Here is a 26,073-nt window from a genome sequence, read left to right as displayed (position 1 = left end):
TCCATTTTTGTTATCAGACAAGTAACATTACATAAAACACTAGTTTGTCTCATTAAATGTTACAGTTTAGATTAGATAAGGAGTTACACAAGTAGACTACAATTTGAATTTTTACCTTTGTTATTGTTAGGCGAGTAACTTCAAAGCTATTTTTAAGAATTTAATATATAGAAAATGTAATGCATACGTGGGGAAATTTAATAAAATGCTTGGTGTTATCCGGGATGCATGCAGTTTTAGCAAAGGTAAGTCCAGAAGAGGGCGCTATAATTACGGGATACCACGCTCTGTGTGTTACGTTTCCTCTGCCATGATGCCCATTTCAAATGTAAAGTTGGCAGAAGGCAAATGTTGCAGGGAAAGAGAGTCAAAAAGAAACAAAGAAACGACCTATCAAACGTTGGGAAGATTTTAAAAAGCATTCGGCATCTTTGAAATAGCCTTTTGAAGATTACATATTTAAACGCACAAACAAACAAGAGTACGCATGCTACCATAAAATCAGTGATACAAATCAAAGATGAAACGAAACTGCTAATATTTTATTAAAAGTCATAACCAAAGTCCTTTAATGTTTTTCTTTTACAAATCAGATCGTGTCAGAATAACGTCTAAAATCTTCTCCAGTCATCGCTCGTGTTTTCACCGCATCACTTTCCAACACTTTTGGCATTCGCGGACAGCGCGCCGATTGGGACATGCGCAAATCAGCTACCGTAAAACGCGCGCAACAACACCAACGGACGACGAATGTCCTCCAAAACTCCTTGCGAGAACGAAAACCGTTATCGGTTATCAGCACGGTACCCGACTGGAAGGGAAGTCATTTGAAAGATGCTTTAAACTGGGTAAATTGCTGATATGACTCATCCAAGACACCCACGAGCCTCTGATCCATCGAATGGGAGGGAGGGGAACGAATCTGTGTGTGTGTGTGCGCGAGAGACAGAGAAAGAGTGAGTGAGGGAGGAGGCAGATAGAATGCAAAAAGATGAATGAAAACAGATCGTGAGTATGCTACATTCCCCGAGCCAGAAAATAAATGTTTGTAACTGTGCGAAAAGTCACGCCCGGTGAGAGAAACTCGAGACAGATGTTTCCCCTCCTTTCTCGTCACCCCTGACACTTTCTACAGACTGTCGTAGTGGCACGAACACGTGTCACTGAAACATCTGTCATTCAATCTCTGCTAGCGCGTACCTTCCGGCCAACTGTGGAACATTGCGTTGCACCTCTAATGTTATTGTCTCCCTGTGATGAACTGTTTGTGTTGCGATAGTAAGCCTGTTTGGATAGAAGCATGTGCAACATGAATAAATGAAAGTAGACATGCAAGTATGTAGTACAATATCTACTAAAACACCTCTTTCAAGTCAATACATAAGGATGCTCTCAGTCTCAACCCATTTTATTTCTGTATTGTGACGCATTTCTGAGTGAAACAGGACTATCAATGAAATCGTCTTTCTGTTAATTCTAATGTAGATGGGTTTAAAAACTGGTGAGATCTGTTAAGAAAGTAAAGAAACTTCAGAGGAAGTTGTTTTTTGATGGAAAACGTGCAAAGATTTGGAATAATAATTTCTTTGGAATAAAGTGCGTTGATAAATCATGTAGCCTACAACAATTCGACTATTCACAATAAAGTATTCACCAAGAAAGGAAAATTAAATAGATTTGAAATGAAATGAAAATTCTTCCATAATTTACTCACCCTCATGCCATCCCAGATACAACCTATATAGATTTCGTCTACTAGAACACAAACAAAGAATTATATTAAAACTTGTTATTTTCTTATATGGCGCTCACAATGGTAAAGCTCCGAATAACACATCCATACATCATTAAAGTAATCCAAATAACTATAGTGGGCCATTTGAAAAAAGAAGCATTATGTTTGTGAGTGAAAGAAATATTATTTTCAGCAAAACTGAAACTGAATTTGCTAATATTTAGCTAGATTAAAATGTAAACAAGCAGATCAGAGCATATTAATGCAAATATGGTGGCGCATCAATAACTTTTAATTGGTTTTCGATATGACTATGACTAGACATGACACACAAAAAACTGAAGACACAAAAAAGTTGAAGTTACCAACATGCCACCATATTTAAATAACATGATGGTATTTTAATGCCAGGCACATTTTTGGGTGAACTATTCCTTCAAGTCTGAATATTATCATCCAAAGTCTTTCACGGGTGGGGGACGGGAATGCCCTCCCAGTCATAATGGTGTTTATGCACCAAACTCTGAATGCAGAAGAGCAATAGGTTTGTTTGTTTCAGGCTTTTGCATATAAAAAGTCGACTTGTTGATCGGATCATAAGGACAGCAGCACATTATCATCACCATTATCTGTTTTATGTCATTTGACATTGGTTTCGTGTGTAAATGGAAACAGGCAAGCATCCTTACCAAACACTGATTGTGTGTCTGTCTGCAGGCGGGGAGAGAGATAACATCTGTGTAATTTCAACATGATGACGGGCCCCATGGGAGCCAGAGACGGAGATGATCTGAGTTGAGCTAAGTAGTATTAATCGTTTAATTACCACAGGCTGATTCAGTCCATCAAAGCCCCCTCTGCATCGCCTCATACAAATTCATCCATTATGAGGTCATTCATGCTCTCGTCAATCATACCGTACCACCCCTCGACCAGCCGTCGTACCAGCTTGTGTTTTTACAGTGTGCTACGACTAAAGTGACATAAAAAGAACAGTAGCTCTTGTCCTATTCAGTGCTATACACTCGCCAGATGGCTATGTTGGTTTGGAGCAATATGTTTAATAATGGGACCTATTATGATTGGAGATTAGCACATAAGCCTTAGCACATGGACAACAGATTCACTGAGGATATTTAGAAGAAACAGACGGAGGCCAACGTGTGTGAGGATGAAAGGATGTAGTTGCCGTTTCCTTTGTGTCTCATCTGTTGACTAAGTATTACCAATCGGTTTGTAAGAGCCACATTACAAAACATAAATGATGTTCCATCGTCATTCATTTCAGTAATATCGCCTCCTTCAGTTGGCTTTGTTCTCAAAATCCAACATATGCAATCGCCAATTTACAGCCTTTCAGGATTTGTAATGGATGGATGTGCTTTTTGGAGCTTCGCCATGTTGGTTTCCAAGTAAGAAGATACCATGGTAGTATTTCAATATAAATGTATTAGTTTATGCAGATGAAGAAACAAATATACTTATATAGCCTAATATACATCTCAGATGGCATAAGGGTGAATCAATTATGAGAATTTTCATGTTTCTGTGAACTATTCTTTTAAGCAGAAAATAACGAAAAAGCAGATCATAGACTTCTGAGCCATTCGGTTCAAATGAAGGATTTTAGCAAGCATTTGTTAATGACGTGGTTGCATTATTGACATCAACATGCGACAGAATATGCTCCAATTTTCTTCCATACTGTGACACAGAGTGAAAAATGAATACAAAAAAAAAAACGTAGAGTGGGATTTCATCCATCGGACGAATTGCAAAAAATCTGTTTGTGAATGTACACCGGTCTGTACTGTGGGGACATTTAACGACTCTAAACATGATGCGGCATGTGATTGGTTGATTTACCTGTCAGTCATATGGCCCCTTGGGCGGGCCTTGGCTGATGAAAGCGGCTAAAATTTCCGCGAGACTAGTCGAAAGACAAACCTTCTCTTGCTTTACTAACAACACAAAAACAATGCTCAAATAACTTTCTGGTTAACATTATTTTTCCCATTCCATAAAACTGTTGTAAGTGACTTTAGCCAAAAAACAAAGTCGGATAGAGAAAAACCTGCATAATGATTACATCTTGATGAAAAGTTACCTACTTTATTTTATGGTTAATTTTTATAAACTGTACCCACAGTGTGGCAACATTGTATTCACTCTGATGCATTATACGTGCTTTTCGTCCACTTGTGTAGTCAAAATGAATCAAAACTGTCTCTTTAAGCGGCTTCTTGGTAGGTTTTCTGAGTACAGGAAGGGCCAGGCGGTGTCCTCTGGCGAGTGACGACCTTGTTGTTGAAGATAATGTTTTGATAAGCTGTACCTGCTACTCTGAATCCCACCATCATCCACTAACCCTCCCACAATGCCTCTCTGTTCCAAGCCTCTCATAAAGACCAGATTTCACAACCACACAATGGTCACAAATTAACAGACTTTGTCGTCTAGGTTACATAAAGCATGTACTAATTAAATAATTGCTGCAATTTACTCCACAAATGAACCATAGTTTATTAAACATTATTATAATAATACTGTATCAAAAATAAGTGTACTTGTCACCTTCACTCAACAATCTAATAGTACCACTGCACTACAATTGCAAAATTATTGATATACATTTAATGTACACAGTTGCTTATATGTATGAAATGATTGCAGATGTAGTGAGAGTACAGAGATTTTGGAAAGCGTGTGAGCGCGAGTAGTCATCGCACAGCTGCAATGACAGAGTAAACCGAATGACTCAGAGCTGTAATCGCTTCACGAATTCAAAAAGTTAAATTTCTTTTCATTTGCACGGGTACGCATCTCTCCAGTCAGCTACTATTTTACGGCTACCTTTATTTTAATAATAAAAAAATGATTCTATTTCATCGGTTGTTTCAGCGCCGTTTAAAGCATTTAAATGGCTGCTGACATTAGTATGTTGCTCCCCATGCACATCTGCTTTTAAGATAAAGCTAATTGTATAACTACGGCAACTTAGGTGCTAAATTGCTTTTTTCTGGGAGATGAACTTCTTTTCATAGTCAAAGCCAACCAGGGCAGCGCTTACAATTATATGACTCATGTATGCGATCGGCCTTCTTCCCACTGCAGAAGACAGAATTGAGGCACATGAATCTCCACTGTACTGTAATTTCTGATCAATCTGTAGTCACCAACGGGCCGGTTTGTGCTTGCGCAGTTGCTCGTACACTCTCCTACAACACGCCTTGCTTGTTTTAGTTGCGGCTGTCAACTTCTGACAGATTGCATGTTGGAAAGTAGCGATTATTTAATGAGTCATATAATGAATCAGGTTTTTGTTTGGCTCTTACGGTTAATCATGTTTATCTGTCTAACGTTTATATACATTTTATCTTCCGGGAGGATCCTTTTATGCTACATTTACTTGCCGCACAAAGCAATTAGCGTAAACACGTACGTAAGATAAAACACAAATTTCCTCATTACGTTTCGTTCTTTGGTGCCATCTGCCCTTTTTGTCATCTGTTTGACTTTGTGAAATACTTCAGAGGTATGAAATGGAAGAAAAATGGCAAAACGTAATGGGGACTGCGGGAATGATAGAGTGACTGAGAAAGACGGAAGATGAGAATCTGAGAGAAAGACAAACGCAGAGAAACTCGCGTACGGCAGGGGTTGTATTAGAAAACCATGTGACTCGAAATGTCAGGGGGGAAGTGGGTAAAAGGAGAAGAGGGATGGAGTGGCAGGGAGTGAATGGAGGAGGGTAAGCGAGACAGAGGTAAAAGGGGGGACTGGGGAAGTGGGGGATATAGAGATAGAGGGAGGGCTGGTGATCCTCAGGGCTGGATGACTCACTTTTCTGCAGCCGCTTGTGCGTCACTGGCGCAGGGCTGGAGGAGGAGATAGTGGAGAGGTCTGCACATTTAATTACAACCTGCCAATTTATATACAGTGTACACACACACTCTGTCTCTCACGCTCTCTCTCTCTCTTTGTCCCTTCTAATGCCAACATATGATAACATGAACGTCTAAAGGCGCTCACATTGACACACGTGACGGGCCACAAAAATCTCTACATTTGAATTGATGTGTATACACACACAGCCACTCGTGGATGCGACTGTTTGGCAGATCGAGATTAGAGAGACAGATGTAGAGAGAAAGAGAAAGAGTATGGGGAAATGTCTCTCTCCGTCTCTTTGCGTCTCGCCATAAATTAAACGAAACTCTGAATGGAGAAGCCAGGAAAACAAATCACAGTCGACACAACATCTGACAGTCGCTCTTCAAATGGAGTAAAACCACAAAGATCATCACATTAACAGATAATGTCTTTTAAAAACATGGAACAGACAATTGTCTGAACGTTTCCGTGTCGCTGCTATCGCCTCAAGCGCGGCGAAGACACAAATCATGGTGAGAGATGAGAATTCAGCGTATGAGCCGAGTTATGCACACAATAGGGAAACCGGAATGAAACCCCTTTAGACTTCTTTACCATTTTGAAATGATGCCCTTCACAGAGTACGTGTGACTTTCGGAAAACAATGAAGGCGTATGTTAGTACAGCTTAGTTTAAGAGTCCCTCAGGGGGGGTTACTGACTAGAGACAGAGAGAGAGCATTGTTTCGGAAATTATCCTAAATTATAAAGCGAACCCCTTTGCGACATCATTGTAACCTCGGTCCTCATCCTCATTACAAACACACTTGCTTGCGCTCGCACACATACAGTCTCCCCCTTCTGCGTACGCCTCAGCCTCCTTGAGCGGCAATTACCCCCGTGAGTGCCCATGAGCCACACTCGCTAAACAATAGCCGCAATCAGCCGCCCTTTCTCGAGCTGCACGTTCCGTTCCGTTCCGGCTTTCGTGTGCAAGAAGAGAGCAATTTAAGCAAACAACAGCATTCCAAAGAAATCACAAAGTGAGAGACTGCACGCTGCGCCAATGATTGGCCAATGCGGCTACACGCTCTCAAAGAACACGAGAGCAAAGCATAACACACCGCCATTTCGTTTTAGCTCTAATATGGCAGCTGCTGATTGGGCTGGAGGGATCGTCGAGCTTTGGTATAAATACCCCAATGGAGCAACCTCCAAAAGCGACTCGGGTCATTGCTCAATCAGAAACGACCGAACCGAGCACACGCCATTGGTCTGTCGCTCAAAAGGTGGCGAACAAATGTCAGGCAGATTTAGCTGCGAATCGTGGGGGGAAAATGACCTTTTAATTGCGAAAACAAGCCGCTATCTCAAAAGGGATCTGCCGGGCCGACGTGCAATTTCACAAAATACAGATTTGAAACCTACAGAATGAGTCAGGGTTTAGGTGACATCATAAACAGCTTGCCATTTCCACGCTTCAGCTGCGCTCATTTTCAGTCAAATGGCTTTGAAACGCTTCACCAGTCACCCCTGGGGCATTTTCTCTCCTCTTAAAATAATTTTTGATAGACCACCGAACAGACGGGTCGCACACCAATATAACAAAGCTGATTACAGACCTACACCGTGTATTTGTGGCACGCAGCCCTTTTCGAACAATTCGCTCTTGCGTGGCTTTGTGACGCATCTTCGTTTTTCAACTCTTTTCACTTCCAGGCTGTTAAAAGCGCTGGAGTTTTTTGTAAAACAAACAGCACAGCAAGCCCGAGGTGCTATAATACTGAGAAAGCTCCAATGAACAATAACAATCATGTAGACGTGATGAATGGGAAAGAGATGAAGAGACTGATAACGGAAAGGAAAGAAATAGTGATGGAGACGCTGAGCAGACGAGCGAGAGATGGATGGCGAGAGACGCAGATGGGGGGAGAAAAGTGATGATTGATGCGAATGTGGCGTTAAACGAAAAAGAGGGCGGAGTGTCCAAAAAAAACGAAGCGGGCGACACTCACAATAAATCTCAGATTTGAGTCGATGCTCCGCACTGCCGCGTGCCCACTCGCTACGCAAGGCGCTTACACGCACACCCCTGTGACATCATCGTGACAGAGCGAGGGGCGATGCGTTTTGTCCACCGATTGGATGACGGGTTATTCCGATGCTAAACACGCATGTGAAATTGTGTCTTTTCACATTAGGAAAGTGACCTATTGGGGGCGTGCTCTCTTTTTACATTCTGAGGGGCAGAAGCAAAAAAAACGGTACAGAAAAAGAGGCACAGAGACACAAAGAAACAGACAAAGAGATGTGAATAAAGCAGGTGAGTCACCATCAAACAGTCAAAACAACACAACGTCTTAATGTTCTGATTGCAAAACACTTATTGTCATCATTTTGCTGCGGTACAACAGAACTGGGACGCTTCATAATAACAATAGAAGAGTACATTAACAGTATCTACTTCCCTCTTAACAAAATTTTCTCCCATCTGAGTCCTCTTTATATAAAGGGGCCAAAATGTGGAGGTTAAACAAAGAATAGAGATGAAAGAGGAAAACATTATCCCACACACACATAAATATATAACAAACATAGTTAGGCTATCGTACGCTTTGAGGAATAGCATCAAACCAGGATTAAAGCACACAACACACATACAAACCTCTGTGAGCAATAAACGCACACAAACACACTTCCCTATCAGCCAGAGCACATAAAAGGGACAGCTGTCAAAAGATGTGATGGAAGAAAGTGACGTTAAACGAATAATGCTGCTCGTACACGCCGAACTCACTAACACGGGCCGGCGGATAATGTAAAGAGACAAACAGGAAAACTGCAACTATAAACTAAGACATACACATAAGCAGTCAGCCATTTGGCAAATCCTGGTGTACACAGAGGTTTTATTCCCCCCTCTCCCCCTCAGTGAATGGTTAATGTGTGGTGTGCACAGTGGCGTGACACAGCTGCAGTGTGTTGGTCTGTCATCTCTGCTGGTTATTGTGTCTGAGATTAGCTTCTCCCATTCTGCCTAAAACCCTAAGGGCACTAGAGCCGAGACGGCCGGCGTTATCGCAGCGCGCACAGTCTTTATCTGGGAAGACAGGATGACGAGTAAGTGCTGTCACGTGTGTGTTTTGCACATGTGAGAGCAGACAGCTAAGGACTTGGAGTTTGGGGTGTATTTGCTAAAAACAAAAAAACGAATGATCAATAAAAAATCGAAATGCCCCCATAACTAGATATGCATACAAATGTGTACTAATGTTCATCAAAGACTGGAAGGATAAATAACACTGGATGTAATAAATATTTTTGATAAAAAGAGCTGGAGTTGGAACACACACAAAAAAATGACTCTTTCTATTTTTAGAAATGTCATAGTGGTTTGTGTCCACACAATGGAAGTCAATGGGGTCCAATGTTGTTTGGTTACCAACATTCTTATAAATATATTCTTTTGTCTTCAGCAGATGAAAGAAAGTCATACATGTTTAAAACAACATGAGGTTGAGTAAATGATGACCGAATTTTCATTTTTGGGTGAACGATCCCTTTAAATAAAGTAGGAATGTTACATAAACCCAATTACTCTGTTAGGTGACGACTGAATGAAATTTACCGTAATGTTACAAAAAAAATCATCAGTGTTTTTTTACTCCCTAATCCTTCAGCAAAACTAGAAACTAAATTGCAAACAAGTCTAATTCTCCAGAACAAAGGTGCATGAATTAAAACTGAGCAGATGATTATCATTAAACAGGCAATGTGACTCCATTGGGACTCGGGTGTAATGGAACACTCGCACATGTTTAAGAAATGCTCAAAGGCAGAGCGGTCATGATAAACATCTTTAATTTACAGAACACCTCATTCCTAAATGTTTGACTGGTACACTTCATTTGGCTGCGGCTTCATTACTCACCATTTCCAAACTGATGGAGCCTCCCATCTTTCTCTTCACCTCCTCCAGCTTGGCCTTGTCTTTTTTCTCTCCATCGCACACATGGCCCTCACCGAAAATTAGCCCAATTTAGCACATCGCTAATGGCCCCAGTGCCCTACAACTAATGGCAGGTCTTTTCCTTCATTTATGACCAGTAATTAAGTCTCTGTTGTTTCAAAGCAAATTTGCACACAAAGAGCCCCAATTTTTAACAATTAATTCCGTTCTGCTCCTACGACGTGGCTTTTAATTACTGTAGAAATAAAGAGAGCACCTGGGACTCTAACCTCCTCATTGATTCATGATGATGAATCGGTGAGGAGGCAGGTTCAGAAAAGCACAAATAGGGTACATTGCATTTGCACATGGATTTACGTTGATCTCCGTGTGATTTTTTATTTAAGACACAATCTAGACCTCCAATAAAGCACGTAAACAAACATATACACATATTATTGTATCACTACCCGTAGGAATATTGACTATTTGTCAAGTGCCTTTTATTGAATGTTTTTATTGAATTTTCTCAGCTTTTTATTTGCACTGCTTTAGTGTTACGGGAGCAGTCCCTCTGGAGCAACCCGAGGTTAAATGCCTTTATGATAGAATTATCCTCTTGAGACCCAGCAATTCATTCTGTGTTAATATCACTGAGACCCTGCCGCAGCTGAAGTCCAGCAGCTGGTCGTGCGAAAACCCCCGGTGACAATACAACTACAATTACATCTAAGGGTTTCTTAACGCCCAATATCCCTGAAAGAAAACATTGTAGATTTTTTGCTGTAATACCAAATATTTAGAGGTGCATTAATTGAATGTAAAATAGTATATAAGTGAATAAAAGGTGGCTAGATGTAACACAGAAAGCTCACATAAAGACTAAATCTCAATAACTAAGACTATATATAAAATGAGTCAAAGTCCAAGTGCTGCTTTCATCCAGCAGTGGTTTTATATTTTGGTTATAAAATTAGAATATGTTTTGTGAACAGTGTGCACCAAACTATACCAAAACATATAATATACCGCTGCTGTCTTTCTGAAACCTTGTATCTCCATATTTTGTGATCTTTTTTAGGTTTGTCACTGGGTTTTGCAAATACAATATAACCAATAAAAAAGTATTGAAAAGTGCTTGTCAACTTTTACAACAGTACTTAATCATTTAAAAAGTACAGTGTGGTTTCTATTTCCTAACTTGCAGAACATTTGGACATACAAGGCTTTGGAAGGACAGCAGCATTTTAAAAATATAAAACAAAAAATAGGCTTTTTTTAAATAAACAAGTGAACGCAGTTAAACAATGCTAGCACACATTCAGACAAGGCTCATTTATATAAAGGTTTATTTAAAACATTGGACTGTGTATCTCCTGATCAATGTATGGTAAAAATGTTTTTGGCAGCCAAAACAATAAAAGACCTTCAGAATATATTTTAACACATAACTTTCAAAAATACACTTTGTATTGTTTGGTACATGTGAAAAACTATCACAGTGACGTAAATCTGTTCAATTTCAGGACTTATGACGGAGCTGGATTCTGATCACATTAACTCTCCAATTTCTGCATTACACCTGTTTGAAAATCTTGGCAGCGAACTACTAACTAAAAGTAGCATCTGCGTATTTACATATTCAAAGAAAGCTAATTATGAAGCCAACAAACATTCTCTCCACGAAATGCCAATGCCGACGTGCAACCTGCGTTCGTGTGTTGTTTTACTGGCAGCGTTTTTAGACACTATTCTTGGAAATCAAAGTCACTTTAAAAGCTCAAGTTCCAGCTTAATTGCCTTAATTGCTTCTCCTCAAACCTTAAAATTATCCTGATCTTAGACCAAAAGTCCTTTCTGTGCATTTGTGTGAGGAAATCGAGGATGTCATTTTTAGTTACTGAGTCAGAGCATCCAAGTCATCAGCATATGAGACATGACAGGAATACCAGTGAATGTGCAGCGAGGCAATAGATTATGAGTAGGACTCCAAACACAAAGCATATAGAGCAGCTGAAAGACCACAATCCTCTGCATTTTCTGTGTTCTGTTAAACCGCATTCATGATAAGAAGGCAGATGTTTTACCAAAGCGGCATGCAATGCAATACAAGTACCGTGCTTGGAAAAAAAACATACCCAAGTAGGCAAGGATACGAGTAGAATCCTAGGATAAAATATCAAAGAGCAAACGAGAACCGTAATCATAAAACAGCAATGCTGGACGCAAGTCTAATATCAATCAAAAATTGAAGTGCATTATGTAATTTACTTTGGTAAAAAATACTGTGCCAACAGTATGCATGTAAATGTGAGACTGAACCATCCATTCAATCATTCTCTGAACCTGTTTAAACTTTGCAGGGTCGCAGGAGACCTGAAGTTGTTCCCAGTATCTTGGGCCACAGGCAGGGAACACCCTGGATGGATGGCCAGTCCATTGCAGCAAACCGAACCAATAAATTGACTGTGGGATATTGTACTGTTGACCATTTGTTATAGCAAAATAAACCCTGCAGTGAGATCAGGACTTTATGAAGGGATTTATTTTGCAACAACAACTGGCTGAAAGTAAACTTATTACACTGTCTGTTGCTTTAAAAAAAAATTGATGTCCACTATATTTTGTGAGCTAAAATTATTTTACAGATAATTGTAATTTATATTATTTATTTGTGATAAAACGAAAGATTGCAGAGTGAGAGACACCAAACTTGCTCAGTTATGCTGAAAAACTGTATGGAAAATAATAGTTGTCTTTTACTTTGTTCAGGTATACAGTTTAGTGTTCATTAAAGTTATAGTTCACAGAAAAATGAAATTTCTGTCATCCTTTACTAGTGCCTTTTCAAACAGGTATGACACAAAAGAAGATATTTTAAAGAATGTTGATAACCGAACAACGGTGGTATCCATTCACTTGCCACAAAATAGAAGTGGTACCGCCGTTGTTTGGTTACCAACATTCCTTAAATTATCTTATTCTGTGTTCTGCGGAAGGAAAAAAGTCATAAAGGTTTGAAATGACATGAGGGTGAGAAAATTTTCATTTTGGGGTGAACTATCACTTTAGAGCAAAATATCTGAACACAGATTTACAAACTGGAATCAAGAATCCCAGACAGAATTGTAACAAGAGGCAATAAAAATGCAGCAACAGATCCAATACAAAGATATAAGTTAAAACATATTCATGGGTTTCTGTTCCATTTGTCATTGCTTTCATTATGAGCAATGTCTGTTTCCAAGTCGTTTTCTTTGTGAAACGTAATGAGTAACAGGACCTGCTGTACAAAATGTGCTCTGTTCAGCAGATAGATTTAATACTATCTGTCCTTCAGATGCACAGGTCCAACTGAATGTTCTCTAAAGGTAAAGAGGGTGGGTAACTGCCCACTCCCGACCACCCTCAGAAGTCACATGTCAGAACAAAACCTCCGGCTGAATGGGCCGCCGACCTCAGGCTGCAGTGTAATCGATAGGAAAGGGGAAAGATTTGAGGCCATCACCACATAAACACACACGTATGCACACACAAATGCACGTGCGCACATATACACCCGCACGCTCCAGGGTACCGCAGCATCTCCACTGCAGTGTCAGAGTGTCTGATAATCCTAACGCATAAGCAGCCGGCAGGACGAGAGCGACATGGGAAGTTGGTTATTACTGTTATCATCATAACTATTATCATTATCAGCCCGAGCAGCAGCAGGTCCCCTTCATCTGGGAGCGGTGCGTCATATGACTGGGTCGAAACCATGAAGTTCCAGGAAGCGACCTGCACTGAATGTAAAATACAATGACTGGGAAAACAGGGTTGATTCACTCCATTCTTGCGATTTCTCTGCCTCTCCCCATTTCTCTCTCTCTCCCTCCCCCTCTCGCTGTTCTTGCCCTTCTTCTCAATTTTCTGTTTTTCTTGCTCTAGTATAGAACCATTTCTCTGCTTTTTAAAGGGACAGTTCACCAAGAATGAAAAATCCATCATCATTAACGCACTCTTTTGTTTTAAAACCTGTTTTGGGGGGATTGTTAAAGGGACAGTTCACCTAAAAATAAATTCTTTCTTCGTTTACTCATCCTTGTGTCATTTCAAACCTTTATGACTTCCACAAAAGAAGATATTTTGAAGAAAGTTGGTCACCAAACAACATGGGGCCCCCCATTGACTTCTATTATATCGACACAAAACCAATAAGACATTTATCAAAATATCTTCTTTTGTGCTCCACAGAAAAAAAGTGTCATATACAGGTTTTGAATGACATGAGAGTGAGTAAATGATGACAGAATTTTGGGGTGAACTATCATTCACTTTCATTGTAAGGAAAGATCAGCATCCTGCTAAACATCTCACACGCTCACCATGACATCATAAAGCACCTACATGTCGTCTCATATAGAATTTTCTTTGTTATCTACGAACACACGCCCCCTCGCCATGTACATCACAGTAAGGCCATGTCACCGTAATGTGCCTCACCACATAAAACATTCCTGCCAGGCTCAAAGCCTCCATTGCCTCTCAGTGTCTTCTCCATTCCTCCCCCACCGAACAACATTGATACCCCCCGCCTCTCTTGAGACTAGCATCTTATCTTCGATTGGCAAATATAGAGGGGCGAAAGGGACCGTCATATTTGTTTGTTTTTTTGGACGTCTCCCACTCTGACAACCTACAGCTTGCCGCTGCACACACCACACACAAAGCCCGTCATCACGCTTTAGGGCACCAAACCAGAGAGCCTGACTTATTGCTGCCATCAAGAGGCCTCCTGGGAAAACTGTAACCTGTTGCTTCCGAGGCTTCGTAGTGAGACACAATTAGCCTGAAGCGCCCTGTTTTCCATACGCTGACAAATTGCCAACATGTGATGTTTTATTCATTGGCCTTCTGCATATGACTATAATCCGACAGACGTAGTTGATTTATGTAAGAGAGGCTTCGGTAGAACTCAACTTCATAAAATACACAATAACTGTATAATCTCTTCATGCTATTAGGTTGTATGATGTTTATTTACTTTCAAGACAAAAAAAAAGAATTATACTCACCGTTGTTGAGTTGCATCCAAGGGTGGTTGTTTGTTTTAACAACAGGGTCTTCCGGGGTTTCAAGTAAACACACTGTTCTCTGGTGGGGTAGGCAGTCTGTAAATAACATTAATGATTATGGATGTCAAGTACATAATTGACTGAGGAGGTGGACGCAGGAGGTTTATCTTTCCCTGTGGGGTTAATCAGGTTAAGTACAATGTTGTCATGTGTGCTGGATGCTAAATCCTGACTAATCTAAAGACATTATCTGGATACATCAATAAGGTGGAAAGATGAATGCTTTGGAAACAAAACGCAATAGAAAGATGTGACAGGAATATGTTATCTGGATTAAACCTGATTTAATGTTCTCGACCCACTTGCCTCCTCATCTTAGGGGCCCTCATCAATCTGCATTGGATGTGACTGTTCAACAGCCTCACGGCTCTCGGCTACTACACGTTTTTCTCCCTCAATCTCTTAAATCTCGCTTTCATCCTGTTGTTTTGTTATATATCTAGCAGCCATGCACTTATAAGTCTTTCTAAAAGACAGCATGAGTGTATTAATGGTTAAGGGAGTGGGCTAGATCATTCTGTACAGTAGCTCAAAGAAAGCGAGCGGTGAACTGGAGCAATATCTGCAGTATCACCATTGCACCAATATTAAAGGAATAGTTCACCCAAAAATGGTCCCCATTGACTTGACTATAGTAATTTTTATTCCTACCATGGAAAGTCAATGGGGACCATTTTTTGGGTGAACTATTCCTTTAGGACATTAAGCTCCATCGTTTATATATTTTTAACAAAATATATTGCCAGTCAAGTTTCAGTCAATTAACTTCAATATTAAAGGGAAAGTTCACCCAAAAATAAAAATTCTGTCATAAATTACTCACCCTCTAGTTTTTCCAGAACCTGTATAAATTTCTTTGTTCGGTTGAACACAAAGAAAGATATTTGGAAGAATGTTAGCAACCGACATTTCTGAGGCACCATTGACTAAAACTGCTTGCTTTCCTACATTCTTCAAAATATTTTCTTATGTGTTCAACAAAACAAAAAAAAGTTACACAATAATTGTCCTATGGTAATCAATGGTGCCTCAGAATTGTCAGTTGCTAACATTCTTCCAAATATCGTTCTTTGTGTTCAGCCCAACAAAGAAATGTATACAGGCTTGGAACAACTAGAAAGTGAGTAATTTATGACTGAATTTATTTGGGGGTGACCTATCCCTTTAATATGCAAATTTGACTCCTTTTAGGGTTTTTGCTAGAACTTTCCTACAGAACTGAATGAGATGTACTGTCAAGCTTATTTAAACATGGGTCTAATATAATCAAGTAGATCTACTTTAATTATGACTGCATCAGTGAATTGTACTCATTTTTAATCATTACATTAAAACTTAATGAAATATAATTCAACTTAACATGATCAATTTCCCTTCGGTAAATGTATTCCTGAATTCAGTAACGTAAATGTATAGTTGCTTACAGTTATAGGACTTTTTCAATTGTATTTTGGGAATAATAATACACACTGATAAAAAACGTACAGTTACAAATCTGACTGAAAATGAGTTTTACACCAGAATTATGAACACTTCAAGTGTTACACTTGCCCGTGTGGTATTCCACGTCAGTTACGTACATACTACAGCACATAAACATACTAACCATTATAAATACCAAACCCATAACGTTGTTTTCTGATTCTTTCACTATACAAGGCTTTTTTCGAAGTGTTGCACAAATGTTTCAATAGAAACTCTAGCTACCTAAACTAAACTTGAACAAGACTGTAGACTTTTAAACCATTTTATCTTCCTTTCGTTTTACAAAGTACAAAATGGGCTTGTGCCTTTATTTTGAAATCATTGCACAGTCTTATCTCCCCTGCAGCCACTCAAGAAAACAGGGAAATGTACTGCAAACGTTATTTTTGTATCTTTAAAAAGCCACAATAGCATATAGTGTGTGTCGTCGCTGATAAGAACAACTGACAGTTATAAAATGAGGAAGATTTTCCCTTTCAGCCAATGCAAACAACGAAGGAGAAGAAATCCATATTGATTGGAGGCGACAGACTCAAAGACATGACCGAAGTTCACATTAGTGACACATTACTGAACTGTTGTGGTGACCATGCATTTCTAGCAGAAAGGCCTTCAAAATGGAGGATTATGTACGCTAAATCTCCACAGGAAACAGCTTTGTGTGTGAGCAGTGATTACCCGGCGTTGAGTTTAAGTTTTTCCGATCCAGAATTGTTTCTGACTCATATGAGATCTGCAGGTGGACTGATAAAGAGCGACAGTGCGCATGCGCACATTTTGTCCAAACACGAAACGTACGCAATATATTATTTACATACGTTTGCTAACGTATGATTATAATGTACATAATACAATGATAGTTTTCATTCATTTCAGTTGTAGACGCTTTCATCCAAAGCGAATGTATTTAGCTATACATTTTGAATGTACCCTTTGCGCTGCCACGTAAGTTAGTGCCAATGCGCATTGGCACATTTGGACCAATCAAAACAGTATGCTGTTTCTAAATGTTTTATACGTTTTTTATATTCTTAAGGAGTTTACAGAATGTGTGTACCCTGGGGGTCGAACCCATGACCTTTGCACTAGCAATACAATGCCTCACTATGCGATACAGGATTACTGTTATTTATAAATGATATATAGTTTTGAACAATGTCCCTTGTTAAACTCATTTAGTCATGCAGATTTATTTCTGTACCTTGTTTTCCCACACAGATCTAAATGGGTATTCGTGTAGCTGTCATAGGGGCTGGAGCTGCAGGGCTCTGTGCCGCACGACACATCCTGTTTTGGCCTGACGTTTTTGACTCACCTGTGGTGTATGAGTTGACAGAGCATGTGGGTGGCACCTGGTTCTATGAAGATCGAGTGGGGACCTATGACAATGGCTATCCTATCCACAGCAGTATGTATGGGAACCTCAGGTAAAGAGCAATAATGTGCAAATGTATTTGATTTGGTTTCACTTTGCAGCCCTTTCCTGTGGGATTCTTTATCTGCTTTCAGAACCAATTTGCCCAAAGAGGTTATGATGTTCCCTGATTTCCCCTTTGATGATCACCTGCCTTCTTTTTTGCACCATACATCAGTTCAGCAATATTTGGAAAAGTATTGTGAGAGCAGGGATATAGCTCCTCATATCAAGGTATGTATGTGTTCAGGGAGAAACATTGAAGTGGTTATGAGATCAACTAAGCTCTCATTTGAGTTCTCTTATGAGTTGTCAGTCAAGTTTTAATGATTTTTAATGGAAAAATCAGATAAGTAGAACGCTTAAAACAAATCTCAGTTTTTTACCAAATGGTCTCATATTTATCTAGGATGAGATTGTAATGATATCATAGATAGAGTTCACATTTTTCCTCCTTCCTGACTGATTTTCAAGTGACATGGTGTGTCTGTTAAATCAGATGGTAAACAACAACAACAACAAAAAAGCCTGTAATGAAGACTTATCAGTCATCAGCCCCCTGCTGCACTTTCGCTGTAGAGCAAATTATTCTGTCAATATAAGAAGCATGGGTTGACAATACATTCAGCTTTATTAAACAAGACATCCAGGGTAAACAAATCCAGGTCAACATCAAAGTACACTCCTGTGGCTGTACAGGAGCAAAATAATTTTAGTCTTTACACTATATATCTAAAAAAGGTCAAACTTATTCCTCTTTAAAAGATACTGGAATTATATACCTTTAGTAGTGTACGTAAAATACTCTTAAATATGTATTTTCTTTCTTATAGTGGGAGTCTATATGTTGTTTGCGTACATAAAAAAATGATTTATGTTTGAAGGTAATTGTCAAAGACAGAAAGCTAATATGTAATCATGTTTAAAGATATTTCATGTTGTAGAGCCACTAGTGGCCGGACACTCAAAAATGGTCTTTAATCAGGGGTGTAGGAGCCCCTTATTGTCAGTCACCATAGATGCCTCACAAAATCGAAGAAACCATCAAGGACGTTTCGAAAGAACAACAAAGAGATCTTGACATGTTCTCAGTATTACTTAGTAATAATATTGCTTATGACAGACTGCTTTGTCCCTCACAGTTCAACACCGTGGTGGAAAAGGTGAAGCCCGTCTCCATGGAGACAGAAACAGGGGGAGCTGTGACGTGGGAGGTAATTTCGCGCGACACATGTGGAGACCAGAACACTCAGACGTTCGACTCGGTGTTTGTGTGCAGTGGGTGAGGAACGGCATCTGAAAAGTCCTTTTATCTTCCAGACATGCTCAAATGGTCACAACTACATCTAATCTCAGATTGCGGTTTTGCATTGATGTTCTTAGCGAATGGCATTATTCAAATAGTGGCATGTTCATTTACCCCATAATATAGCCTGTGGCTTTTATCTCTCCAAATGGAGGCGACGTGAATGGGTATTATTTTATGAATTCACGTGGCATTTCCGTGAGGGAATTCAGAAGACCACAGGAGCCTTTTAGCGTCTCAACGCTGACTCATATTTCCTTCCTCTTTCTGCAGGCATTATTCCGACCCCCACCTGCCCTACATTCCAGGAATAGAGGATTTTAAAGGTACATGTTCTCTGATCGCTGCAAATGGATAACCCTAAAATCCCAAACCATTAGTCTCATTACACCAAAGCATCTCTCCTTTTATCTCTCTGTCTCTCATCTTCCTACATTTAGCTTTGCCTTCCGCTGTTGTTTTGCAGGAAAAGTGTTTCACAGTCACTGGTACCGGCATCCAGAGCCCTTCGCTAACAAGTCGGTTGTGGTCTTGGGAGGCGGAGCTTCTGGAGTGGACATTTCCATAGAGCTAGCCCATGTCCACGCTCAGGTTTGTGGTTTAGATAACACTTGCTGTTTTATTAGCTGGGCCAGCACTTAAAATGACGTTTCTTTGAGTCATTTAAAAAAGCTAATTTTATTTAATAAGTTCCCAAGATTTCCACTTATTCTCATCTCGTAACATTCCATATCATTCGTCCGTAGACCACAAAAGGATACATCAGGATGAATTTCCCGCTATTTGATCCTTTTTTTTTTTTAAAGAATACAGTCGAACATCACATTACCAAAACAGAAAAATGGTCTCTTTACATCCCCTTGTCAGGAAAAGTGTTAAAAACAGCATGAACTAACAGTGATATCTATATGAATGTTATTTAGGCAAAGTAGGTCGTTCTTTTATTTTTAGTGTTTATTCTACCTTAATATGTAGGTCAGCAGAAGAAAAAGAAATAACTTTTTGGGATCAATCTGCATAAGAGATGGAAATCGATTATGCTCATATTTGCTATCTCTTGTGAAGGCATTTTTGATTAAACAGCTTCATATGAAGGCACATACAAAAGTCCTGAATCGGATGCGATGACATCCGGTATGAAGTCTATGTAAGTGTATGGGGACCAAAAACTGTAAAGTAACAATATTGAGTTTTTGCATCCATTCGATTTTATTGTATGGAGACAATTCTGTATAAACATACAAGTTTGGAACAACATGAGGATGAATAAATTTCAGTTTTCTTGTTGGATGAACTGTTCCTGTAAATGTAGATCATTGTTCAGAAACGTGTTGTCCTTCCTATCCTATGTATATTTGTATATTTACTCTGTTCTCTCTCTCTCTCTCTCTCGCTCTCTCTCTCTCATACACACCTCAAACTCTAGGTCATTTTAAGTCATAACAAACCATCCCTGGCCTTTCCTCTTCATTTGGGTATCCAGCAGGCTACACCTGTTGTTAAAGTCTCAGCAGATGGGTCTTTACACTTCCAGGATGGATCAGTGACCAAGGCTGATGTTCTTCTGCTCTGTACAGGATACAATTTTAACTTCCCCTTCCTCTGTCTGTCAGAACTGGGCCTGGAGATACGGGATCATATTGTGACTCCACTCTACAAATTCTTGCTGCCCCCTGCCTTCCCTTCGATTTTCTTTATCGGCATTTGCAAAATAATTTCCCCTTTTGTACACTTCCACTGTCAGGTAAGCAGAGAGCAGCTAAATGAAAACAACATATGTTTTAGAAATGGACCGTAAATCACTATTTTAATCTGCAGGTTAAGTTTGCTCTCGCCATCCTTGAAGGTTCTGTGAAGCTGCCCAATCAGTTGGAGATTGAGAAGGAGGCACAGGGAGAGATGCAAAGAAAACTGGAGAAAGGTGTACAGGTGAAGCACTTGCTCAATATGGACTCTGAGCAGTGGGGTTATTACCTGGAGCTGGCCAGGATGGGTCGATTCACACCCCTAAACCCAGTGATTCAGAGCCTGTATGAAGAGGTGGGCAGACAGAGGCGAAAACAGCCACTAACATACAAACAGATGAACTACAGGCTCATTGATGCCACACAGTGGGAGATTTTGGAATTTCCACCAGAACAGGCCGATAAAGTTTAAGTAAAAATGTATGAGATTTGCAGTTTAGTTTGTAAGGTAATATTTTTTAAGGTGACCTCATAAAAGGATGTTCACGTTTTAACATTATAATATCACAAATTTTAAGTATTCAGACATCAGTGTTATACATTGTATAACATATTCTAAAGCTTGTATATACATTGAATATAAATGTAAACTTTAAATATACAGTGGGTTTCAAGTGTGAGAACACTATTATCAGCATAACAATTTGACTGAAAATTTACTTAAGAAAACCTAAAACGTTCTACGTATCTTCGTGTTTATTTTACATTGTAAATGTAAGATTGTAATTGTGAAGTCAGACTTTTATTCGGACTTTTATAATACAATAAAATTCGAAAATATAATGCCAAACGTAACCTAATAAATTAATAATTAATAATAAACTTCATTTAACATTTTAAGAAAATATTAAATGTATGTGCAAAATGATCTACATTATTTCATTTCGTTGTAAACATGTTTTAGTTGCTGATACATAGTTTCGTTCATTTAATAAACTACTTTAAAACTGCGTCTTCACGCGTTGCACACCAGCATCCTAAAGCTTGCACACATGTAAATATTGATATAAAAATGCCACGGTATGTTTATGTTACGGTTTAAAGAGATTTTTTACATTGTTGAAGCATTGCATCATAGCTTTCTTTCATCAGAATTATGAATAACACGACACGGTGCCGCAGACTGTTCCCATCTGTTCCCAGTCATCTCCCTACATGAAACCGGACACCTCGACCCTTCCCAAAACAGCCTTATCTGCCTAATACAGCCGTCACTTTACATGTATACGAAGCATACACTCATAATTTACCATTTTACCACGAGCAACTCGCCATCGAAGTTTACGAGAACGATTCAAAAGTCGCCACAGACCATCAAACTTCTAGCGGCGGTTTAAGAAAACACAGGCGAGAAGAAACCCACGGAGGGCGGGAGGAAAGAGAAAGCCAGAGGGGTGTTTCCTCTCCGACAGAGGAAGGATTGAAGTAGTGAGAAATAATTCATTAAACAGCGTGAGATTTCTAAACGCATTAAAGTTTATGATCGGGTCTAAAGAGTCGCGATGTCAAGATCGGTTTTGCGATAAAAGGTGAGTGAATAACTTGCATGTTATCTGCCCCTTTTCAGAAAGAACAAGAAAACAACAGGAACTGTGGAGGCTTGTCGTGACACAATGCAACTTTTTAACTTCTAAAAATAAGTTGAAAGTATGAGATCAAAGTGAAAAACATCTTGGTCCGCACGTAAGACTGAATGAGATGTTTAAAGATGCATTCACGCGTTACGAAGCAAAGACAAATAAACTTCACTTTGTAGTGGGATTGGGCAACTGAGTTTGTTTCTCTGACAGCAGAGGTTTTCATGTAGAAAGGATCACATTAAAGGTCTGAAAGAGAGTTACTAGTCTGTTTTTTTCTGAGCAATTTTTCTTTAGTAATATGGAAGGATCATATAGTCTTGTGTGTATTGAATAAAAATGTGCTTTCAGCCTGTCTGTGATAGAGAATCATCTCTCTCCAACGGATGGAGGAGGATCCAGACAGCAACAGGCAGAATGAGAGGACCAGTGATGACCCCTCACCCTGTGACCAGGGGACCCAACAACACAGTGAGGACGCCCCCTTGGGTGATCGCGACCTACCCATCATGCATTGGGAGGATTTGAGTTTGAGAATTGCAGAGCTAGAGAGGCAGGAGGAGGAACGAAGAAAAAAAGCAGAGGTTTGTACTGTGACAGAATCTAGCTCTCTGGATTAAGTAATCTGCAATTAAATGGATTTGTAAGGCTACAAAACACATTATTATACACTAATAGGGTGTGTTTGCCATTTACACATTACTGATTTGATTCTAGAGATGAAAATTCTGTCATCGTTTACTCCCCCTCACGTTATTCAAAAACTGTATGTGACTCTTTCTTCTGTGGAACACAAAATAAAAAATGTTTTAAGAACTTTCAGTGGCTTTGTGTCCGTACAGTGGAAGTCAATTGTGGCCTATGTTGTTTGGTTACCAGTGTTCAAAATATCTTTTGTGTTCTGCGGAGGAAAGGAAGTCATACAGGTTTGAAATGACATGAGGGTGAATAAATGATGAAAACATGATCATGTTTGGGGGAAATATCCCTTAGTTAAAGTAAATGACACAAAGATTTTCTGAAAAGAATTGAATGAGTCGCTCATTCTACAATATCTACACCAACTGTACAACTAGTTAATAACCCCTGTTGTTTTAGAGTCTGGATTTACCAGAGCGAGACCAAGTACTTGGATCCTGGACAGAATCAAAGCACCATTCTCTCCACAGGGAGCCATGGCCAGACGAGGAAGACTACAGTCCCTGCCGCTTCCCTGTCGTAACGTCACGGTATTTCACACGCATGATCGTAATGTTTAGAGAACGTGTTTTGAAGCTTTCATTCAGCCGTACATAATGTATTTCCATCTTTGCAGGTTTAATAGCCCTAAAAATCTCCAGCTTTGTTTCATCAATAACAGTGAAAGTGAAGGCGATGATGAAGAAGGGGCATCTAGCAAAGAGGTGGGTGTGGACATTTATGATAGTGCTTTTTCTTTGTATTTTGATTTTTAAGCTCAGGTCATGATTCTTGTGGTTTTAAAAGGCGTTTTATCATCAGAGCTTGTGTGAGGCAGATGTACGGGGGAGTTACTCTCCGGGCCTAAAACAGGAAGTGAGAATCGCACTCAGGTCTCTCAGAGACAAGCTGTTGGCCGAACAGAAAGACACAGAGGTGAGATGTTTTAAGGAACCCATGACCTCTAGACCAATGGTTCTAAGCAGGGTGCCCGTGGCCCACAAGGGGGATGTCTAATAACTCAGGATGTCTAATAATTTAAAATGAGACAAAATTAGCATTGAAATACATTTTAAAACAACTAAAACCAATATATTTCTTATTATTTGTCCATTTTTGTATTGACTGAACACTTTTCCAGTTAATATAAAGCTCTGAACTATTTTATTGAGTAGAAATTGTACGTTTTTGTGAGCAGGAGGGGGCCTTTAAATATTATTGAAGGGGGACCTTGGAGCCAAAAAGGTTGAGAACCCCTGCTCTAGACTGCTTACGTGATGTACCATATAAGCCTCAGAAATTAATGGTTATAGTTTGACTTTTGTTAACTATATATCTTTTTTCTTTTTAGCAAGAAACACACAACAACATTAGCATACAAAGAAAAATTCTCAGCCTTACTGATCTTCAGACATGCTCCTTGCTACAACTAAATGCACTCAGGACCTCACTGAATGAAGATATTCAGGGTACGTTGTCTTCAAGGACACATTGCAATCTGTAATCAACAGCAACATTTTCAATCACCCTTCGCCAATGTGTTTATGATTTCCATGCTTTTTTAAAGTTGTCATTTTAATCAGTCGATCCTAACCCATAATTGGGCTTCACCTTTTCCTGGCATGCAAGACATGCATTCATTTTTCTCATGCACTAATTTGATTTTTGATTTTAGATTTTAGCTCAGAACTGGTGAAACATCTCGTAATAAGGGACCATCTTCGGACTAAGCAAGATGCTTTGCTCTTGGACGTACAGGATTTGACATCTTTTTGAAAGATCGTTGTTTGCAGCGCTGCGTGAATTGCGGTTCAACGTCGGCACTCTCTGAAAGCAGTCATTTACTGTTACTCATCCTGTGGACTAACAAAGACCAGAATATCCTGTTCATTCTTGAATAAATGTAGCACTCACATACACACACACACACAAATATTTTTTTTGTTTATCAAAATGTGAGTCACATTGTTTAGAGTCACAAGTTTTATTGTGAAAGCTTGGCCATATTAACAAACCCTTAACGGCTCTGATTCATGTCATATCACCTGTGGTTTAATTTTCGCTTCTATGCATAAAAGCTGCTGTCAAAGCCATATGTGATCAATAACTGTGATGTATTAATCATCGGTTAAATTAAGCATTCCATGGAAATACAGTGTAAGTAACTGTCATGAGAATATTAGCAGCATGATGCTGTCTGTCATGAATGTGCCTTACGAACTTTGTATTAAACTTGTAGGTAGAAAGAAGTATATCTCAGTGCTAAATATTTACATTATTTAATAAATCATTTATTTTATATGATATACACAGTCACCAGCTTTTTTGTTTGTTTGTTTTAAGGAAAAAGCAGAGTTGGTTTATATCGGGTTGTGGAACTATGGCAGTATGGCACACAAATATGCCTTTAAGGATTTTGGTTAACTTTCAAAATTCTGAGAATTGCTGAGAATTTTTAAGTATGATTAAAAGGAAAGTAACTAATAATATACTATGTGTCAGAAGTTTAAAATTATATAAATAATATACTGTGTGTAGGTAATTGACAAATATACCATTGTGACCTATGGTTAAAGAATTTGAAAACAAACTGTTAATAATATATTATTTTCTATTATTAATATTTATTTTAAGACTATAATATAAAATAACATAAGACAGATTTATCGTCATTGCTATTTTTTTTTATTTTAGCTGTCACCATAGGACACATTTATTTGTCAACTACCTGTGTTTCATCCCACAATATTGTCTTTTTTAAGAGGCTTTAATATTAATACAATTATTGACAGTTCAAGATATCGACTATAAAATGAATTAATAACAACATATTTTTGGTTGGAACTCAATAATGGATTTACTAAAGGGGATATGAAATGCTGCTGTCTATTTCCAGTATGTTTGAGGTAATGCACAACCTGTATGTATAGGTGCTGAACATGAATGTATCCGACTGCATGTACCTCAGCTGACTGACCATTCATGCAGAGAGAGAGAGGAGCGTGAGACGGGTGAACTTCTGATTGAGAAAGTAATTAGTCAAACTTGCCGATGTAGATAACAAATTGAGGAAGTAGTAAATAGAGTTTGCCGTTGTTAAAGAAAAGGTCAAAAAGTGCAGTATTATAAAACTTACAAGCACTGAACTTTTCGTCTTGACCTTTTATTAAATGCATGAGGAAATGAATGAATTTC

At 39.1% G+C, this 26,073-nt stretch overlaps 2 protein-coding genes across 4 annotated transcripts; both read left to right on the top strand.

The window, feature by feature from the left end:
* The first annotated feature begins 16,227 nt into the window (after positions 1 to 16,227).
* On the top strand, positions 16,228 to 21,380 carry LOC130546336 (uncharacterized). 2 transcript variants are annotated; one of them, XM_057321536.1, is made up of 8 exons: positions 16,228 to 16,952; positions 17,377 to 17,585; positions 17,668 to 17,806; positions 18,715 to 18,854; positions 19,152 to 19,204; positions 19,345 to 19,469; positions 20,305 to 20,622; positions 20,697 to 21,380. In XM_057321536.1, the coding sequence occupies exons 2-8, from the start codon at positions 17,383 to 17,385 to the stop codon at positions 21,033 to 21,035; spliced, it is 1,317 nt and encodes a 438-aa protein (XP_057177519.1). In that variant the 5' UTR covers positions 16,228 to 16,952; positions 17,377 to 17,382; the 3' UTR covers positions 21,036 to 21,380. The 2 variants fall into 2 exon arrangements, with proteins under 2 accessions (XP_057177519.1, XP_057177518.1); XM_057321535.1 differs by having other exon boundaries at positions 17,635 to 17,806.
* A 285-nt stretch (positions 21,381 to 21,665) lies between these two features.
* Positions 21,666 to 25,278, top strand: im:7136398 (schwannomin-interacting protein 1). 2 transcript variants are annotated; one of them, XM_057321460.1, is made up of 7 exons: positions 21,666 to 22,152; positions 22,552 to 22,784; positions 23,299 to 23,429; positions 23,516 to 23,603; positions 23,686 to 23,814; positions 24,230 to 24,347; positions 24,554 to 25,278. In XM_057321460.1, exons 2-7 carry the CDS (start codon positions 22,587 to 22,589, stop codon positions 24,652 to 24,654), a joined length of 765 nt encoding a protein of 254 aa, XP_057177443.1. In that variant the 5' UTR covers positions 21,666 to 22,152; positions 22,552 to 22,586; the 3' UTR covers positions 24,655 to 25,278. The 2 variants fall into 2 exon arrangements, with proteins under 2 accessions (XP_057177443.1, XP_057177444.1); XM_057321461.1 differs by having other exon boundaries at positions 21,668 to 22,152; positions 23,701 to 23,814.
* The last annotated feature ends 795 nt before the right edge of the window (positions 25,279 to 26,073 follow it).

Source organism: Triplophysa rosa, linkage group LG22, assembly GCF_024868665.1.
Source record: "Triplophysa rosa linkage group LG22, Trosa_1v2, whole genome shotgun sequence".
Classification (NCBI taxonomy): domain Eukaryota; kingdom Metazoa; phylum Chordata; class Actinopteri; order Cypriniformes; family Nemacheilidae; genus Triplophysa; species Triplophysa rosa.
The sequence above is the reverse complement of the archived record's forward strand: the minus strand, read 5'-3'. Positions and strand labels throughout refer to the sequence as shown.

Coding starts and splice junctions, on each gene's coding strand:
- im:7136398 (XM_057321460.1), top strand. CDS start 22,587: ATGGAGGAGGATCCAGACAGCAACAGGCAGAATGAGAGGACCAGTGAT. Junction 23,430..23,515: donor TTCCCTGTCGTAACGTCACG/GTATTTCACACG, acceptor CCATCTTTGCAG/GTTTAATAGCCCTAAAAATC. Junction 23,604..23,685: donor AAGGGGCATCTAGCAAAGAG/GTGGGTGTGGAC, acceptor TGGTTTTAAAAG/GCGTTTTATCATCAGAGCTT.
- LOC130546336 (XM_057321535.1), top strand. CDS start 17,383: ATGGGTATTCGTGTAGCTGTCATAGGGGCTGGAGCTGCAGGGCTCTGT. Junction 19,470..20,304: donor TAGCCCATGTCCACGCTCAG/GTTTGTGGTTTA, acceptor CTCAAACTCTAG/GTCATTTTAAGTCATAACAA. Junction 20,623..20,696: donor TTGTACACTTCCACTGTCAG/GTAAGCAGAGAG, acceptor TTTAATCTGCAG/GTTAAGTTTGCTCTCGCCAT.